General features: G+C 40.7%; 1 protein-coding gene across 1 annotated transcript; it reads right to left on the bottom strand.

Moving 5' to 3' along the window:
* Positions 1-19,761, bottom strand: LOC132848892 (butyrophilin subfamily 1 member A1-like). The gene is made up of 8 exons (XM_060874956.1): positions 19,675-19,761; positions 18,910-18,966; positions 18,003-18,353; positions 17,344-17,622; positions 16,948-17,049; positions 14,030-14,056; positions 13,291-13,317; positions 1-817 (listed from the first exon to the last, which is right to left on the bottom strand). The coding sequence occupies exons 2-8, from the start codon at positions 18,959-18,961 to the stop codon at positions 276-278; spliced, it is 1,380 nt and encodes a 459-aa protein (XP_060730939.1). The 5' UTR covers positions 18,962-18,966; positions 19,675-19,761; the 3' UTR covers positions 1-275.
* Positions 19,762-20,831: the final 1,070 nt, after the last annotated feature.

The following is a 20,831-nucleotide window of genomic DNA, read 5'->3' as shown; positions in this document are numbered from 1 at the left end:
TCAGCAACTGAACTTAATTAATTTTATTGATCATGCATATTTTTTGAAATGACAAAGTTCCACATTCAAAATGAGTTAATAAATATAGGATTACAATGATAGGTTCATGAAAATCATCCAACCAACCAACCAACAAGGTATTATTGTATTATTACTGTATTATGATATATCATTTATTATAATGGATTATGCACACTAAAATTAACAGAAAAATAGATATATTCATGTATATTCACACTCTAACAGATGATTAAATTTGTAAAGGGAAAATTCATTTAGTCTTTAATTATAGGAGAGATGATCAGTGGTGCTGAATTTTTTCCTCCTTCATTGGACCGAGGACTGAAGAAAGGGTAGAGGCTCTCAGTAAAAGTCTGACCAGTGAAAGAGTAGATATGAGAGCTGGAATTCGCATCATAAAAGGAGACCAGACCCTCCCCATAATCCACAAACACCCCCACCACTTTCACCTTCTCCTTCAATTTGAGTGGGAAAATGGGATACTCATGAGCCTCATAATGAATCTCATTCCACAGAGCCACAGTCCACAATCCATTATGAGGATTCAGTGTAATCTTCTCCTTCTTGTTAATGCTTTCTCTCACAACTCCTAATATCCACTCAGTTTTCTCTCTGACCTGGACCTCGTAATAAAATCTCCCTGAAGAGAAACTTTGCATTGCCAGAACAAAGAGATCTGTAAACCTCTGTGGTGTATCAGAGAGATCCTGTTGCTTGTCTCCACATGTCACTTGTTTTCCATCATGAGACATTATGAATCTGGGAAAAGCTGTATCAGGATCAAGAGTCACATCCACTGAAGAAAAAAAAAACACAGTGTGCAATAAGTAAGCAGAAAAAAAGATTAAATAATCATCCAGCAGATCATATTCCTTAGGATTTATAAAAGTATTTGTAGAATAACGTATTAAGCATTTGTAATGATCTCTTGTAAAGAGAGGAAACTGGTATAGTTTATGCTAGGAATCTGTTGAAAATGAAAAAAAAAAGTTTACTGTCTAAAACTTTATTTTTTGTGATTTATTTGTGTATAATTTTTAGATTGAGATACATTAGATTGAATTCAATTCAAGAAGCTTTTATTGTCATTTCAACCATATATAGCTGACACAGTACATAGTGAAATGTAACAATTTTTCTCCAGGATCATGGTGCTACATAAAACAACACAGAGCTACATAAGACAGTACAGAGTTGCATAAAACAGAAACAGCACAGAGCAAGTCAAGTCAAGTCATTTTTATTGTCAGCACATGTGCCTTGGTGAGTAAAATTCTTAGGAGCAAACTCCAGAAATTGCAGAACAGTTACAGAGAAGGATATAGATAATGAGTTGACATGTGAAAATGTGCAAAAATGTGCAATTTGCTCATACATATAGTACATATAGTACAATATGTGTGTACAATATGTACAGTTATTAAACATAATGAAATCAACAAGTGAACATATGGCTGGCAGTTCGCACGACCCTTTTCAGAGCTTTATGGTTGCCAGCAGTGCTGTTTCCAAACCAGGTAGTGATGCAGCCCATCAGGATGCTCCCTATAGTGCAGGTGTAGAATGTTCTGAGGATGCTGGGGCTCATTCCAAACTTCCTCAGCCGTCTCAGGAAGAAGAGGCGTTGATGTGCCTTCTTCAATACTGCGTCAGTGTGTGTGTGGCCCAGGTGAGAGCCTCGCTGATGTTAATGCCGAGAAACTTAAAGCTTCTCACCCACTCCACAGGTGTCTTGTTGATGGTGATGGGTTTGTATTCACTCCTCTGTCTCCTGAAATCCACCCCCAGCTCCATGTTTTTGTCAATGTTGAGAGAGAGGTGGTTCTACTGACACCATTTAGTCAGGGTGCTCACCTCTTCTCTGTAGGCCGTCTCATTGTTGTCGGTGATCAGGCCTATCACCGTTGTGTCGTCAGCGAATTTGACGATGACGTTGGAGCTGTGTGTGGCTGCACACTCATGTGTGTACAGGGAGTACAGGAGTGGGGTTACTAGTGTTGAGGGTCAGTGGGGATGAAGTGTTTCTGCCCATTCTTACCACCTGACTTCTGCCTGTCAGGAATTCCAGAATCCAGCTGCACAGAGATCTGTTTAGTCCCAGAGTCTGGAGCTTCGCAACAAGTGTGGCAGGCACTATAGTGTTAAATGCTGAGCTGTAGTCCACAAACAGCATTCTCACATAGGTGTTCTTATTTTCCAGGTGGGAGAGAGCAGTGTGTAGGGTGAAAGCGATGGCATCATCTGTGGAACAGTTGCTACGATATGCAAATTACAGTGGGTCCAGTGAGGCAGGCAGCACAGAGCAGATGTAATCTCTGATGAGTCTCTCAAAGCACTTGCTGAAGATGGGTGTGAGAGCAACTGGCCTCCAGTCATTTAGGCATGTGATTTTATTTTTCTTTGGTATGGGCACAATGGTGGATTTTTTGAAGCACAATGGAACCACAGACAGACAAAGGGAGAGGTTGAAAATGTCTGTGAAGACACCGGCTAATTGGGATGCGCATGCTCGGAGCACACGGCCTGGGATGCCATCAGGACCTGCAGCCTTGCGGATGTTTACCCGTCAGAAGGATCGGGTTACATCCACGACAGAGACGGAGAGTGCACTCACATCTTCCCAGCAGCCGTGGGAGCGCTCTCTGTGTGGGCGGGGTTGTGAGCTTTGAAATGAGCATAAAAGTTATTTAGCTCATGCGGTAGAGAGGCGGCAATGTTCACAGTTGCTGGTTTGTTCCCTTTAAAGTCTGTGATATTGTTGATGCCCTGCCACATGCTTCTTGCATCGTTGTTGTTAAATTCTTCTTCAACTTTATTTTTGTATTGCCTTTTTGCAGCTTTGATGGATTTCCTGAGATCGTAGCTGGCTTTTTTGCGATCGACAGGATTCCCGGATTTAAAAGCGGATGTCCACGCTGACAGGGCTGCTCGAACATCGCTATTAATCCACGGTTTTTGGTTGGGGTATATGTGGATTGTTTTTGTCGGCACAATATCTTCTACGCACTTCCTGATGAAACACGTTACAGAATCTGAGTACGCCTCTGTGTTGTCATCAGACGCTGCCCGGAACATGTCCCAGTCCACGTGATCAAAACAGTCTTGTAGTATAGCGTCTGATTGGTCCGACCAGCATTGGATTGTCCTGAGGGCGGGTGCTTCCCGTTTCAGTTTCTGCCTATAAGCAGGCAGGAGCAGAATGGACGAGTGATCCGATTTGCCAAAAGGTGGGGGGGAGGGATTTGTAGGCATCCCAGAAGGGAGAGTAGCAGTGGTCCAGTACACGGTCACAACGCGTGTTGATGGTGATGTGTTGAAAATATTTAGGAGCTATTGTTCTGAAGTTGCCTTGTTAAAGTCCCCCGTAACAATAAATGCTGCATCTGGGTACACGGTTTCCTGCTCACTTATATTCCCATACAGTTCCTTGATTGCCTGGTCTGTGCTGGCTTGAGGAGGAATGTAAACAGCTGTGATAATGACCACTGTAAATTCCCTCGGTAACCAGAATGGTCGACACAGAAGCATATGAAATTCCAGATCAGGGGACTAAAGGACTAAACATGAAGTTGTTCTAGCCACATAAAGTGCATAGTGCAACTTAGTGCAAACAGTGCAAGAACAGAGTACCAACTGTATACACATTGTGCAAATAAGAGTTTAGTTAACAGTAAGAGGGTTGTAAACATATTTACACATGCAGTAGCATGCCTTGCCTCTTGGATGGCTCAGGACAGTTTGGCCCATGCTGTTCTTAAGGCTGTCTTGTCCCTTGAAGGCGAAGTCTCAAGACTTCAGCAGTGCACACACCTTTGCAGTTATCCATGGCTTTTGGTTGGAACGTGTGATGATGGTCTTGGAGACGGTCATGTAACGTCCCATCATGTAATTATGTAATAAGACAATCATGTAACCTCCCCTCAACCGTCCACCAGACTTGAGGTCTGACCTTTACTGCAACCCGAGGTCACAAAGCTTCTCCAGCACATGCTCCAGCGTGAGGGGCCGCCTGCTGCCAACATGTGGGGGTAACTGGAATCGGACTGGCCTACACGCCTACAGCCACTACTTTGCTGGTGAGTCCCAGCATATTGCGCATCAGCTCTCTTTGTCCAACATGCTGGAGTATGCCAACCTCAAGCAAGTGATTCTACAGCAGGTTGGCAGAGATCCAGAACAACATTGCCACCGCTTCTGGATGCTGGAATCCGTGGAGGTTGGCCGGCCATTCACCGAGAGACGAAGGTTGTCAAGTGTGTGGTGCTGGAACAGATTGTCGTGAGCCTGCCTGCTGCGATGGCAGGTTGGTCCCGTCTCTCTCTCTATCTTTCTCTCTCCCCAGTGGCTGATTCCCTGGCACCACAGCTGGCTCCCCCCTCCCTCACCTGTTCTGTGCCATCTCTCCCATGGGTGTGTGAACCTGGCCACCCAGAGGTAGGAGTGAAACCTGAGCTGGCTTGCTAGTGCTGCTAGTGCTGTTGCTAGAGCTGTGAAAGCCGCTGATGGAGGTCAGGGCCCTGGTTGTTCTTCTGGACTCAACACAGGCAGTCCTCAATTAAGTGTTCAAGGGGCACACACCACACTTGGGTGGATTCAAGATGTGAGGAGACCTCAGTCCACCAAAGATTGGTTCAAAATGAAGCACTGGGAGCTGCACATAGGGTGAGGGTTAGGTGTGCACACAGGGATATTCATGATTAGATATTCACTATTCCTGCAGTGGCAATCAATTTTGCAAAAAAGTGCAAAAGCATAGGTGGTTAGTCCCTTACTAATCTTGGTGACAAATTGAGCAGCATTTTCTTTATTAATAAGGGAAATATGAGGTGCCCTGCAAGAGAGGGAGTTACAGTGTGGGGTTTGTTCACCCTTGGCTAGAGAGATGATGCTGGACCCATCAATATGAGTACTGCACATGGGAGCTTGGAGGGAGAGGGAGAGGGGGCTGAATATCGTGCTTAGTTAGAGGTAGAATGCTATTTTAGGCGACTCACCATAATCCAATGTCCAGTCACTGATTAAAAAGAAAACATTGAACAAATTAATGGCCCGCTTTTATTGGTCGAGCATTCACAGTGATGTGTGAAGGTGGTGTGCAGTCAAGTCATGAATGTCTGCTGATGAATTCACCGGCTATACCAATAGCGCCATTGCACACGTTACCTCTAATTGAGGTCCCCTTCGAGAGAATTGGCATGGTCAATCTCCGGGCCTCCTGCCTTGATGCCTGATGGCGCCTGAGATAGGCACAGGCTCCCTGTGACCCGAAGTAGTTTGGATAAGCGGTAGAAAATGAGCGAGTAAGAGTGAGTGAGAATCTCCGGGCCATTACAGCGGTCATCACAGGGATATTGATTTGTGTTAATTCTGTTGGACTATGCAATGTGATATATGAAAGGCATGCCTCTGTGCACAATTTCTGCACACAGTGTGGCAGGCAAAGGCACTCTTCCACATTATCTCCTTATTCAGCTTTCTGAAAGAGACCTTGACTGATCAAGACACAGACACTGTGTGAGCTGTACGAATTGTTAAGATATTAAATCTAGTCACACAAGAGACACCACAAACTGACATCTTAGAGAGTGGTTTAATAAGATACTTTAAATTTGTTAACGACAATCCTTGCAAGTGTCTGGAACCCCAATAATTTGCAGTAAAAGAGGTCCAGCAAGTCTCTACAGGATTTTCCCCATTTAAATTACTCTATGAGAATAGGTTAAGCGAATGGATAGAGGGGAGTCACGACAAATTTATCACTTCAATCTTCTTAAACCATGGAGGCATTGGCAAATAATAGTCTCAAAGAGGGAGGTGCTAGTGATGGAGATAAATCTCAAAGAACACCTCATAGAACACCACATTGAGACACCCCCAGGCTGTGCCAACAGGCTTTCACTTAGGTTAAGGCTGCTCTTTGTGGTGGGCTGGTCTTTCATTCTAAAACTCTCTCCCTTTTATTTTACAGATTGACATGTCAAACAGGGGGCAGGTATAAGTGTTGTCCCAACTGGTGGAGGATTATTTTTGAATGTGTAAATATATGGGGTGTGTGAGTTGTTATTTTTAGTTTGGACTTTCAGAATATTTCAAAAGAATTCAGAATTTAAGTGTATTCACTGCTGTAACATAGCCAAGTAAAGCATTAACTTTTAGTAATAATGTAGAGGTGTCCTGCAATCTGGCTTTTTCGTCCACATTCTATAAAGTGAGGTCAGGTGTGGCAAATTGTTCCAATAATTCTTTTAAGTCATTGATGTATATGTTGAACAGGATGGGAATTAAACTACAGCCCTGTCTAACTGCTCGGTTTTGTGGGAGTAAATATGTTCTTATATAATTCTATTTTTAATCTGCACTTCTTGTCTGAGTAAATGCCATCATGCCAAATAGAATCAAAAGCTTTTTTGAAGTCAATAAAACAAGCATAGATTTTACCATTGTGTTTTTGATGTACATGCTGACTGACTATGGAGTATAAAGTGGAGATCTTTATACAGTAGTCAGAGTCAGTAGTGCAGTAGTTGGATAGAAATCCAATCTGACTTTTATTTAAAATGTAGGGTAATGGATGAATAGCTGAGTAAAGCTTATATTAGGGAAGAGTCAGAGCATGAGAGAACAGCAAGTTTTAGAAGGGTTGAAGTGCACAACTATTCTATGAATGAGGAAGAATCTGAAACAGCCAGGTCTGAGGATCAGATAAAAGAGCAATTTAAAAAGGCTTTTGACAGATATCTAGACACAGGTAATCTAGCCACAGGAGCCCAAGCCACAGGGGCCGCAGGAAGGGCATCCAGCATAAAACGTGGCACATTTAAACATGCATATAGTTTGTAGATAGAGTGAGAAGAGGAAAGGAAGGAGTATAGGTCTAAGAATAGGGACCCTTAAGTTTGGTACAATGACAGCTAAAGGTAGAGAGATGGTGTACATAATGGAGAAAAGGAAGGTAGATATACTGTGCGTACAAGAGACCAGGTGGAAGTGGTGCAAAGTACGTAGTATTGGAGGGGAATATACAAACTGTTTTAATATGGTGTGGATAGGAAGAGAAATGGGGTAGAAGTGATCCTGAAGGATGAGTTTGTGAGGAATGTTTTAAAGGGGTGAAAAATGTGTTCCTGAATTCACTATAGTGAAATCACTACTCTTTCCCATTTGGGAATACACTCCATCTCCTCATATAACTAACTACAGAATCTCTAATTCTCTTCTAACTCCTCACAGCCTACTCAACGAGGTAGGCTGTGAGGAGTTAGAATAGAATTAGAGATTCTGTAGTTAGATAGATGAGGTGATAGAGTGTATTTCCAAATGGGAAAGAGTAGTGATTGGAGCAGACTCCAACAGGCATGTTAGTGAGGGAACAGAGGTGATAAGGAGGTGATGGGCAGGTTTGGTGCTAAGGAAAGAAAATTAGAAAGACAGATAGTAGTGGTAGTGGAATTTGCTGAGGGGTGGACATGGCTGTAGTTAACCCTTTTTTCCAGAAGAGACAAGAACAGATACATATGGAGGTAGGAGTACACAGGTAGACTACATTCTATGCAGGCAAGGCAATCTGAGAGAGATTAGTGGCTGCAAGGTGGTGGTAGTAGAGAGTGCCGCCAGACAGTATTGTATGGTGATATGTAAGATGCCTCTGGTGTTCAGCAAAAGAAGGAGAAGAAAGATATAAAAGAAGAGCAAGTGGCGGAAGGGAAAAAAGGAAGATTGTTGTGAGGAATTCAGACAGAAGCTGAGACGTTGGTTGTTCAGGAAGAGCTTCCAGATCACTGGGAAAATAGAGTAGAAATGATCAGGGAAACAGGTAGGACGGTGCTAGGTGTCATCTGGAAGTAGAAAAGAAGATAAGGAAACATGGTGGAACTAGGAAGTACAGGGCATCATTCAGAGAAAGAGGCTAGCTAAGAAGTGGGACATAGAAAGGACAGAAGGAAGTAGACAGGATCACAAGGAATCACAACACAGAGTGAAGAGGGACGAACCAAACAGAAAGCATACAATGAGATGTATGCCAGGTCAGACATGAGGGAAGATGAGAAGAACTTGTACAGATTAGCAAAACAGAGAGATAGAGATGGAAAGGCGCTATATTGTAGAATACTGAATATTGTAGAGCAGTCAGCACACACCTTTGTTACATCTATTACTGGAGCAACATTTCCTGCCGCTAAGTCATTACCTAAAATAAAATCTACTCCAGCAACTGGTAGACTGCCTGAATTCCAAGCTTAAATAACCCATTCACTACATCAGATGTCAAAGTTACATAATGTATGGGAACACAAACATACCCCAAATGTTTGTTTAGTCAACAGAATTACTCCTTCACTGAACAGCTCCTGTTTCACTTAAAATTACAATTTCCTTTTTTTCACCTTCCAAAATACACACACTACCATTAGAAACAAAATGTTTGTAGCACTCATCGGCATTCACCATTGACATTTGTGAAATAGTTTTTACAATACCCACACTTTCTAGTTGTCGATCCTCATGACCAGAATTCTTTTCCAGTCTTTCCTGCTTCCATTTTAAGGCAAAACAATTAGCAGCCACATGGCCAAGTCTGTGACAATAAAAACACTCACCAGCTAATGATCTTGTTCTGCTATGGCCAGGGGGACTTACTGGTCTCTATTGCTCTGGATTGGACTTCTGTTCCACTGGAATTTGTTGCTTAGGCCTAGATAAGAACAACATCTTATGTGTTAGAACAAATTTATCTGCTAACACAACAGCTTTTAAAGTTTTTAAAGTCCTCTAAAAGCATTAATTCCCTCATTGACTCCCGATTAATAACTTCACTGGCTGCAGTCCACTTATCAAAAAGGAGAGCAAATTCCATGTTTGTATCTGTCCATTTTGAAAAGTCCAAAACCTCTGATGATAAGCTTCGGGGACAAGCTCATAAGCACAAAGGATCGCAGCTTTTACTGTGACATAATCTGTGCTATCAGGCACAGACAAAGATGAGGAAACCTCTTGGACTTTTCCTATCAGCTTTCATTGTACTGTAGTAATAATGTCCACAATTCCTTTGGCCACTTTAGAGAATTTGCAATTCTCTCAAATCCGCCAAAGTAGGTGTCAATTTCAGTTTTTCTAAAAGGCGGTACTAGTGCAATAAGTTTCGGAATTTAAAAAGAAGTGCTTGAAACCACCGCATCTCCTGGACTGTGTATAATTGGAGTGGGAGCTGGAGACTCAGGCTTAGGAACAGGGAGAGGAAGCTGACATGGCTGGGTAGTAGACTAAAGAGTGAACTCCTTCACCCTCATATCTAACTCCTGTAACCAAATTTCCCTCTCCACTTCTAGCTCCATCCGTTGGACCACGAGCTTTAACTCATGCTCAGCCTGTCTTTGGTCGACTAGCTCCTCCTTGTACAGTTCCAAACCTCGTATACACACTTTTATATGAGCATTCTCTCGAGACTCAGAGGTCTGTGGAGAGAACGGCTCAAACCCAGGTAGAATCACCATAGTCTTAAGAATGTGCAATGCAGACTCCCGTTTTCCGGCTTCAATAGGAGTGCTTAAGCAAATAACAGCTTCATGGTCAACTGGCAGACTTAAAATGTGTAACTCCATGAGTTTTTCGCCTAACAAGCTTTTTTATTTCTTTACTAATTTTCTGGACACCAAAATTTCAAAATTTGCAGCAATCTCCAACAAATTGTCCTTTCTACACTCATCCAACCTCTCAAGAGAGGGAGCACTTAAGAAGGCTTGTAGGTCAAACACAACCATAGTGCCTACAAGAAGCAGACCACGTTATCCACTTAGGATGGGGAAAAAACATTAACATAAAAATACAGGGGAAGGCACCCACCCCTTACCTAAGGTGAACAATGCATGAGCATGCTCCTTCTTACCTGGTCCAGCCCTGTACATAGAACAATTTTGTACACAAACAGTCCTAATAGCAATGCCTCAGCAACACCGAAATACACAGCAGGATCAATCACTTCCTTCACACAACATTCATGACACGCCAACCAATAACCCAACAATGAGTTGACACAGCGTTCACTCTTTTATTGTTGCGGGCCTCTTCTGGGGTGCTGTCCATACATTGTGTATCCTTCCCGCACAGACTGGGATTGGGCAAATGGCATCATGCCCCAATCCGCTGTAAGAGCATTTCAGACAGAACCTACAAAAGATGTGCCTTGGCATATAACAACCTTGACATCTGTGATGGGGTTGAGAATTGGACCACAGTGTTTGAAGAAAAGACAGATTACTTACTGTACTACAGAAGACATGAAAGCACTCCTTGCAATGATTTTAGGACTCAAGAAAGAACTGCATCAGTGTATACCAGCTATCAGTGTTTACCAGTACCTAGGCAATGTGAAATGGCAATGCCTCTACAAAGAGGAAGACCTAATTCTAGTCTTTAAAGACCATGCTGGGGATGTGATCAAAATGGATTCCCTTGGCATTTGAACACATTTGCATTTGCACACATGTACTCGCATTCAGTAACAGGAACCGCTTATGAGCATTCAATATGGCAGCCGATAGGTGTCACTACAGATGCCAGGGTGTGTGGTGTTCACATAAAGGGCATGCACATTTTAACCATTGTGCAAGGGTGGAGGTGATAAGATCAAACAACAAGGCTTCTGGTCACCATATATGCAGCAAAGGCAGAGGAGTTCTTAACTGGGGATAAACAATCAAAACAGTAGTCAAAACAATGTCAGAAAAAACATCACCCCAGTCAGCATACAGTCCAGTACCAGAAAGACTTTTCACTTTGTGATTAACTTTGTGGACATGGTAAAACAAGTGAGAGGAAAGAGGTAAAAGCTGGTTATAAACAGATTCAGTAGATGAATTTCTGCTTGAAATTTTATGAACCCTCCAAACATGGTCATTATTTTAGTGTAAAAAAATTAAAATAAGCTTATCAAATATACATCCAAACCCCAATTTGTAAAGGAGACTTTCTGTAAGATGGACACAAAAAAAGGTATATTGACATTATTTATTTCAACAAATACTTTTGTGTATTGAATGCTTTTACTTAGTAGCTTGTGGCATCTCCTTTTGCAGCAATTACTTCAGCCAAATATCTTCAGTAACCACTGACCTGTCTCTAACTGTCACGTTGGTTTTGGATTTGTTTCATGTTCTGGTATTCATGTCTTTTGTTTTGTAACCCATTTCGTATTGTATGTGTCTTGCTTCCCTTGCCCTCATGGTCTCTGACAATCGTGGTATTTTAGAATGTTAGAAATGAGGATCCTGTGTTTGTTTGAGGAGTGTTGAACACAGCCTCTAGGCTGCTAAACATATGGCGAGCCCTTTAAATTTCAATCGCTCCTCGTTCAGCCAGAGATGGGAACCAGATCGGGAGCTGGTGCTGTAGAAAGGCAATGTCATCATGCCCTTCAGTGATTTCTGGAAGATTAGTAATACGTAGATGGTTCCGGTCTTCAGTCTTCTAGCTCGACAATGCAGGTTTGTAATTTAGCAGTCACAGAGGTGGCAGCCTGGATAATGTCGGTGAGCTTGTGCAGGGAAGTGTTACTGTATTGTTCACTGTAGAAACTTCCACCTCAAGATTGCTAAGTTTTATTTAAAACCAGCAAATAGCTGTTTCTTGAATTTCTTTTTTGCAGATTTAGAGTATGGAGATGGGGAAGGAGGACACATAACCTGAACCTTTCTCTTTCAACTCCACTGATATTGTAAATTTGTATGATTATTAAATGGTCATTAAAATAAAATAAAAATACAGAAAGTGGTTTTGAGGGTTAAAATATTTTCTGGGACACACCTGGAAGGTCACTAGTATCAGGTAACATAGAGGGGAGTGAAATCTGCTCCTTGCAGACTCTCCACTGGTGTCCTACAGGGCTCAGTACTTGGTCCTCTTCTTTTTTCCCTGTATACTCACTCTCTTGGTAAAGTAATTTTCTCACTTGGGCTCTTTTACCACTGCTATGCTGATGATACACAACTTATAATTTCTTTACCACCCTCAGATACCACAGCTTCTGTTCAGATCTCAGCATGTCTTTCAGACATATCATTGTGGATGACGGTTCATTAGTTGAAACTCAATCCTAGCAAAACTGAACTGCTGATCATCCCAGGTGATTCATCTCCAGGTCATGATCTTGCAATATCCCTGCATAACGATCTGATCTCCCCTTCAGTCACAGCTTGCAACCTTGGGATAACCATGGACATTTACCTGTCCTTGTCCTCACGTGTTGCTAATGGCAACAGCATGCTGCTGTCGGTTTCTTCTCTACAACATTAGAAGAATTTGCTGCTCAGGTACTTGTTCAGTCTCTTGTCATCTCAAGACTGGACTACTTCAACTCACTGCTGGCAGGTCTACCTATGAACACAATTCGTCCTCTGCAAATGATCCAAAATCCAGCTGCAGGACTTGTTTTCAACCTGCCTAAGTTCTGACATACCACCCCGCTGCTGCGCTCCCTCCACTGGCATCTTGTAGCTGCATGCATCAGATTCAAAACACTCAAAAATGGACCAGTCCCTCCTACCTCAAAGCCCTCATCACTCCTTGCACTGCACCTCCCATTCTCAGAGTTACCAGCACTGCTTGACTGATCCCAACATCTCTCAGGGTGAGAGGTAAGTATACAACAAGACTCTTTTCTGTTCTGGCACCCAGGTGGTGGTATAAACTTCCCTAGGGGCCCAGACATCGGAGTCACTGGCTATTATCAAACGACGGTTTTTCTTCATGATATACTTGAACTAGCACTTTCTTCCCAGTTTGTTGTATGTGTGTATTTAAAAAAAATACTTCAAAAACATCTTTTTACCCCATAGCAGTAGAGGTCAGTTGCAGTAAAATGACAAATTCTTCTGTCAACAGTACACTCAAAATGTTACTTACCAACTCTCTTAAAGCTCTAGAGTCTGAAGTGATGGAGCTAGATAGTGACAGTCAAGTAGTTAGTCTACATGAACTACACTGAGGCTTGCAAAAAGAAAAAAAAATGTATTGACTGACCTGCTGGATGCAACAAGCATTTATACTCAGGTTCTAATCAAAGCTGTATACAAGCAAGCCATACAAGAGGTAAAAAAAAAGCTTTCATGAGCTATACTTACGGCCCAGAACAAAACCTTTCTTGGCCGATTGCTTCACCTTACCCGTAGACCTTAGTCTATGCAAAAATACACCCCCCCCCCCACACACACATGCACATAGAAAATACAGAATGATTAAACTGTAATAAAGACAAAAAGGCAAAATCTTTCTTACCTGCATATAGCTTTTTCTTTACAAACTCTGTAACGTAATTAAACAAGAATTTATATTAGTTAAAGTACATATTAGAGACTTGAATTACATTGCCATTTTTCTCTGTTCAAGAGTGTATTGAATAAAACTATACCTTAAATATTCTATTTCTACTCTTCTATTCTACATATTTATAGAAGTGTATTATTAACATATTTATTTTACCAACTTGAGATCAGTAATATAATTCATTCATTCATTCATTCATTTTCTACCGCTTATCTCCGAACTACCTCGGGTCACGGGGAGCCTGTGCCTATCTCAGGCGTCATTGGGCATCAAGGCAGGATACACCCTGGACGGAGTGCCAACCCATCGCAGGGCACACACACACACTCATTCACTCACGCAATCACACACTAGGGACAATTTTTCCAGAGATGCCAATCAACCTACCATGCATGTCTTTGGACCGGGGGAGGAAACCGGAGTACCTGGAGGAAACCCCCGAGGCACAGGGAGAACATGCAAACTCCACACACACAAGGTGGAGGCGGGAATCGAACCCCGACCCTGGAGGTGTGAGGCGAACGTGCTAACCACTAAGCCACCATGCCCCCCTAGTAATATAATAATATTGTTTAATGAAATAACCCTTTTGTTGTATAATATAATAAGTTGTATGTTGATGGACTTCCATTAGTTTGCTCAATTAAATAATCAGTGTGATTTTTTGAAAGTACAAAACATTAATTCTCACCCCTGTACTGCTGCTCCTTTTCAATCTCTGAAAATAAAACAGATAATATATTATTAATATATTATTAATATCTAAATATCTAATATAGATGTAATATCTAATATCTAATATAAATATAAAATCTAAACCAATGTACACCGCTAAGTGAAAATGTTCAAATTGGGCCCAAAGTGTCAATATTTTGTGAGCCCTCTTCCACTCCTCCATGATGACATCACCTTGCTGGTGTATGTTAGAGACCTTGCGCTCCTTCTCCTTCTGATTGAGGATGCCCCACAGATGCTCAATAACGTTTAGGTTCACCTTTACCCTCAGCTTCTTTAGCAAGGCAGTGGACGTCTTGGAGGTGTGTTTGGGGTTGTTAACATGTTGGAATACTGCCCTGTGGCCCAGTTTCCGAAGGGAAGGGATCATGCTCTGCTTCAGTAGGTCACAGTACATGTTTCCATGGTTCCCTCAATGAACTGTAGCTCCCTAGTGCTGGTAGCACTCATGCAGCCCCAGACATGACACTCCCATGTCCTCATGACTCCTCATGACTTGACTGTAGGCAGAACACACTTGTCTTTGTACTTTGTACTGCTTGACACCATCTGAACCAAAAAAGTTTATCTTGGTCTTATCAGACCACAGGACATGGTTCCAGTAATCCATGTCCTTAGTCTGCTTGTCTTCAGCAAACTGTTTGCGGGCTTTCTTGTGCATCATCCATGTAGACCAATTTGATTCAGTATGCAGTGTATTTTCTGAGCACTGACAGGTGGACCCCCCCACCCCTTCAATCTCTGCAGCAATGCTGGCAGCATTCATGCGTCTATTTCCCAAACACAACCTCTGGATCCTCAGATGCCCCTTTTCCACCGAGGCAGTTCGAGTGCTGGTTCGGAGCCAGAGCCTAATTTAGAACCAGTTCTTTCTTTTTCGACAGCCAAAGCACCGGCTCTGAATCAGGAAAAGTGGTTCTTAAGTAGCACCAAAACGCCTCTGGTCTAGACTTAAGAACCGCTTGTGTCAGGGGCTGTGGGCGGGGCTACTGTTAGCGCATTTGATAATGTACCTTAAGTATACTAATGTTTAATACACTTTTACTTTACCGCGATATGATACATTATCAGCACACATGATAGTAGGTAGCTACATGCTAAGGCTACCTTTTTACTGTGTTAATGATAAAATAACGTTATGTACTTTCTCGATTACAACCTCCGTTTATCCAGATTACATGGAGCTGTACGTACACGTTGGATTCGCCGCGTTTGGATGCTAATTTAGGTTCACAAAGCCATGAGCATTAACAGTAAAGCAACATCCGCCATTGTTGATGTGTTTGTGTTTGCCGCTGCTGCGCTAAAGTTGCTGGGACACGTCGGCTCTGTGATGGCTCTTTAGCCGGTGGAAAGGCAAACCGGTTCTTAGAAGGTTCGCCAGTGGAACCAACTTTGAACCAGCACCAGCACTAGCTCTGAACCAGCACCCGGTTCTTTTTGGTGGAAAAGGGGCAAGAGAGTTCTTTGTCATGAGGTGCCATGTTGAACTTCCAGTGACCAGTATGAGAGTGTGAGAGCGATAACAGCAAATTTAACACACCTGTTAAATTCACACCTGAGACATTGTAACGCTAAAGAGTCACGACACCAGGGAGAGAAAATGGCTAATTGGGCCCAATTTGGACATTTTCACCTAGGGGTGTACTCACTTTTGAGTGGTTTAGACATTAATGGCTGTTTGCTGAGTTATTTTGAGGGGACAGCAAATTTATACTGTTATACAAGCTGTACATTCTCTACTTTACATTTTCACAGTGTCATTTCTTCAGTGTTGTCTGAACAATAAGAATAATCTGAGGCTAAAATTGACATAGAATCACCAAAACATCTTTTATCTGAAGATTAAAAAACATTCTGATCCTTATCCTCTGATCATTCTGGTCAACAAGGTGTTTCAGCTTGCAAACCCTCCACTCAAAGGATGGTTTTTGTTTTTGTAACATTTTGCATAAACTTTAGAGACTGTTGTGTGTGAAAATCCTACAGTATGAGTTCTGCTCAACTGTACCAACAACCATACCACAGTTAGTCACAGAGGTTACACTTTTCCCCCCATTCTGATGCTTGATGTGAAAATTAACTTCAACTCTAGGCCAATCCCTGCATGATTTTTGCATTGTGACTACACATCAGTCAGCTTTGAAGTGCTTTCTCACATCATTAATACAATTACAGTATATTGTAAAAACACTTAAAAATGCAGCTTATATTGTTTTGTATTATGTTGGCTCAACACTCTCTCACTCACTCACTCATTTTCTACCGCTTATCCGAAGTACCTCGGGTCACGGGGAGCCTGTGCCTATCTCAGGCGTCATCGGGCATCAAGGCAGGATACACCCTGGACGGAGTGCCAACCCATCGCAGGGCACACACACTCTCATTCACTCACACAATCACACACTACGGACAATTTTCCAGAGATGCCAATCAACCTACCTTGCATGTCTTTGGACCAGGGGAGGAAACCGGAGTACCCAGAGGAAACCCCTGAGGCATGGGGAGAACATGCAAACTCCACACACAAGGTGGAGGCATGGCTCAACTTTGTTTAAGCTTAATATTATGTTGGCATGACAAAGCATATAATAATAATAATAATAATAATAATAATAATAATAATAATAATAATAATAATAATAATAATTGTGCCCTATGCCATTTCTAACTAATCGGAATTACAGTTTTCCATGTACAGTTATTTCCATTGACAACTTCTATACCTTTCAAGCTACATTCAAAAGATGGTGATTAATCGCAAACTGTCAAGCCAACATGTAAGTTTGTTCTGATGCATCTAATTATGAATATTTTCATTCTACAACTGTAAATGTGATCAAACCTGCATAGTTTGTTGTTCACTGACCTTACCTTTCTTGTGACAATTAAATGCAGTTGTTATTAATCCAACAGCCACAAGGCCTGCTGAAACTGAAATGCCGACAATCCACTTCCAAACATCAAAGATTTTACCTAAGTTTAAACAACATTATGGATATTTGTGAGAAACAATTGAAGAATAAATGTATAGGCACAAAGCTGCCTCTTACATAGAACAGTGCTGCAGTATTGCCAATAGATAAAAAGAAAATAAAGTCTTTTCTTTTAAAGTTCTAATGCATAAAAATTATATGTTCATCATGCTTATCATAGCATGTGTTCATTCAGTTATACTGTATAATGTAATGATCACAGTAGACTGAAGTACTCTAAATGTAAGTGTAAGAGTTTTTGTAATAGACACTAATGAGTGTAATGGACACTTACTATTAATGATAACCTCTGCCTCCATCATGTGATGTTTTTGAAGTAGTCTGCAGTAAAACCTGTTGGAGTCACTAGAATCATAAACAGTGATGCGGCGTTTAACGCTGAAGCCCTCGGTATCTCTGTGTATCTGTGTATCTTCAGCAGTCAGAGTGACTCCTTCTCTGTCCAGCCACAGAATCTCAGGTTCAGGGATCCAGCCTCTAGACTCACATACTAGATTAATTCCTCCTGAGTTATCAAAACTCTCCATCCTGATCACTGGGTGGCTTCCCTGAGCTATAATCAGTCACAAAATATATAATGTAAGCTTTTAAAGCAACACATAAATACATAAGTAACATAATCTACTTCTTTTTTTTTAATGCTGATTCACAACTATTCTTTTAACAAGCATCATCTTGGTAACAGTAATGACATTTACTTCATATTACATTACAAATCTACTTATATTGTGATTAACAGCTATGGCATTTGTGTTAGGCAAGTTTTTAAGCAAACAAATAAATTAGTAAATTACAAAGAATTATTAGTATTTACATCATATTTCTAGCTGCTTCTGTGTGAAAAAATCACTGATTATTTATAAACAAACAAATTAATAATGTTACATATTACATATTTTTATTGTATAACTTCACTGCAGAAACAGATCTTACCCTCAACAGTGAGATTTACAGTGATGTCATCAGACCAGGATTTGTCCTCAACAAGACACTTGTATGATCCTTCATCAGAGACTCTGAGATCTGAGAGTTTGAGTGAAGCATTGCCTTTCTGTAGCTCCTCTTTAAACATTGAGGTTCTTCCTCTGTAGGACTGAGCCTGATTTTCATTTCTGTCTTCATGATCCCTATAGAGATGCACTAATGAGTCCTTTTCATAGAGTTTGAACCACTCCACTGTCATGTCCACAGCACTGGTGGTGGGTTTTATAAAACAGGGCAGAACCAGATCTTCAGCAGCTACAGCAACAAGAGATGCTTCTGGACCAACCACCTGTAATTGTTCTGTATTGTGGAAAAAATATCAACAAATAAGCTGTCACTACATTTTGTGTATTTAAGAAGGTGGACCTTAGCAATACACGTCATTATTTACCTGAGACATTATTAATTAAAAATAATACTAAATTTCTTAATTTTTTTATGAACACTACACACAAAGCTGAAAATTAATGACTGGATTTTTCAGCTGCTGTTTGTGAACTTCCATGAGTTCCTGTCAGTTTAATGTGTCTGTTTCTTGCATTTGTATTTTGCAGCATCTTGGCATCTGTTGGCCACTGTCATTTTTGCAAAGAAGAATTTCTTCAAAATTGAGGATTGATCATGCAATTCTACATAAAATCAGCTTTTATGATTCAGCTAAATAAATGTATAAATTTCTGAAGGAAAAAAAAATATATGGAAGTGGTAAAATATTTGTGTGGCTTAAAAATCTGGGAATACAACAACACGAAGTCTACGACAGACAGACAGACACACAGACAGACAGACAGACAGAGACAGAGAGAGAGAGAGAGAGAGAGAGAGAGAGAGAGAGAGAGAGAGAGAGAGTCCATACCTGATCGAGAGTCAATGCTGAAAAGAATCAGGAGAGTCACAAGCAAAAACATAATCCCTAAAAGACAGTTTATAATTATTGCTCCAGTCTGTTTCACAAGAGAATAAAATAGTTACGGATTAAACAAAGTGAACTATTTAACACACTGGTTCTATCAAAATCTCAAAATACCCACACATTTTTTGAGAATAAGAAGACGCTAAAAAAAAGCCTCTTTCGGTCCATACTTTCAGTATGCAACCCATGTAAACTGTCCATAAGCCACACTTTTTTATTTTTCTACAGAAGCCTCTTTATAATTAAGAGAAGTAACTAGCTGTTTGAAGTAACTACCTTTGCTACACATTGGAAAGGTCCAAATGTAAAAATCAAACTGTCTTGTGCAAATAAGCACAAACATTTAGAACATGTCAGTCAACATGACACCCCATCACCCTGCCCATAGAAAAAAACAATAACACACAAACCTTTAACAAAAAAAACATGCTGTCATGGAATAAAACTTGGATATGAGAAAATGATTTTTATAGTGTAGGTTCCTGTATTTTAAGCAATATTCTTATCTTATAGTATGTTTTTCTGAAATCACGCCGGTAATAATCGTTTATAATGTTTTCTCCTTATTATACCGGCCTACCATTTGATGACGATGCTAAAAAATGCAACCAAGAAATCTAGTGAGAGAATAAATGACAGAATTGAGGGCGATAAACTCAGAAATGCGCGAAGGGAAAACAGAATTGTGAGATATAATGCTGTACTTACCTTTTTCCCTCTTTCCTTTTTTTTTGAGACGGAAAAAGACCGGGGTAGAAACCTGTATTCAGATTGCTACATACTGTACAACAAGAAAAAAAAGTCAAGTTCAACATCCGGGTTACTGAGAGTTAGGCAAAGGAAATCGAGCCTGGAGTTTGTTCCGTTACGCATCTCCAGCCTGTCCTTCTCTGGAGCGCGCGCCTGTATCACTATAGTGCGAAGCAGGGGCGTAGCCATCATCTAAAAAGTAGGGACGAAATGTCTAATGTTATCTGTTTTTTTTTTTCAGTTAACCCTTGTGTAAATGACAGGTTTTATTTTCAATCATGATTTTTTAAATCATGCTTTATATGCGTTATGATTATATATGATTATAAAACAGAAAGAAAGAAATAGAACAGCTTGCCACTGGGACAGTACCCTTAAAAGGACATATTTGTACCTTATTTAACCCCAAAAATTTATAGTTGTTAATTAAGGTACACATTGGTACTCTAAGGTAGTAATATGTACCCTTTTGAGTATAAAGTACAAAGATGTCCTTATAATGGTACAGTACTAAGAGTATATTGTTTACATATTTCAAATTGTATTTTGTGTATGCACAGTACATGGCACACAGTAATGGATACTTGCACATTCAAATAATACTTCATTTTGTTCTCTTCTACAGTCCATATTTCAGGAATAAAACAAGTAATTCAAAACAAACTATTGAAAGAAAATCTATATTGAACTCAACTGACAAACATGTCAAGACCTGATATCAATTATACAATTAGATGAAATAAAAATTTAGTGTCATTTCTTTTAAGCTTCCTGGCTAGTTTGTTTAAAATAGTAGCTTTTTACACAGTGTTAAAACTAACATTTATTTCAATATATAAAGCTACTTAAAACTGCCAAAAGTGTCTCTGCGACGTTCCTTCCCATCTATGAACAGCTGAGCAATCATTTCCCTATTTATATAGTCAATTTTGTCACTGTGAATGTGACACATAGCAACACTGTTTAGACGGGACTGTGTCATTGTGCTTCGGAGCCAGGTTTTTAATCTTCGAATGACTGATGAAGCTTCTTTCAGCCTCTGCTGAAGAAACAGGAAAAACAAGGAGCAACCTCATAAGTGTTTCCACTTGGTCAAAGAGTTGGCGGACTTCTGG

The sequence above is a fragment of the Tachysurus vachellii genome, chromosome 7, assembly GCF_030014155.1.
Source record: "Tachysurus vachellii isolate PV-2020 chromosome 7, HZAU_Pvac_v1, whole genome shotgun sequence".
Classification (NCBI taxonomy): Eukaryota; Metazoa; Chordata; class Actinopteri; order Siluriformes; family Bagridae; genus Tachysurus; species Tachysurus vachellii.
Note: the sequence above shows the minus strand (reverse complement) of the source record. Positions and strands in the feature narration are given on the sequence as shown.

Bases quoted from the DNA above. Each gene is read 5' to 3' on its own strand.
- LOC132848892 (XM_060874956.1), bottom strand. From the start codon at position 18,961: ATGTTTTTGCTTGTGACTCTCCTGATTCTTTTCAGCATTGACTCTCGA. The intron at 18,354-18,909 runs GTATGGACTCTC...TCCACAATACAG, and splicing joins CAGCATTGACTCTCGATCAG to AACAATTACAGGTGGTTGGT. The intron at 818-13,290 runs GTAAGAAAGATT...TTTTTTCTTCAG, and splicing joins AAAGAAAAAGCTATATGCAG to TGGATGTGACTCTTGATCCT.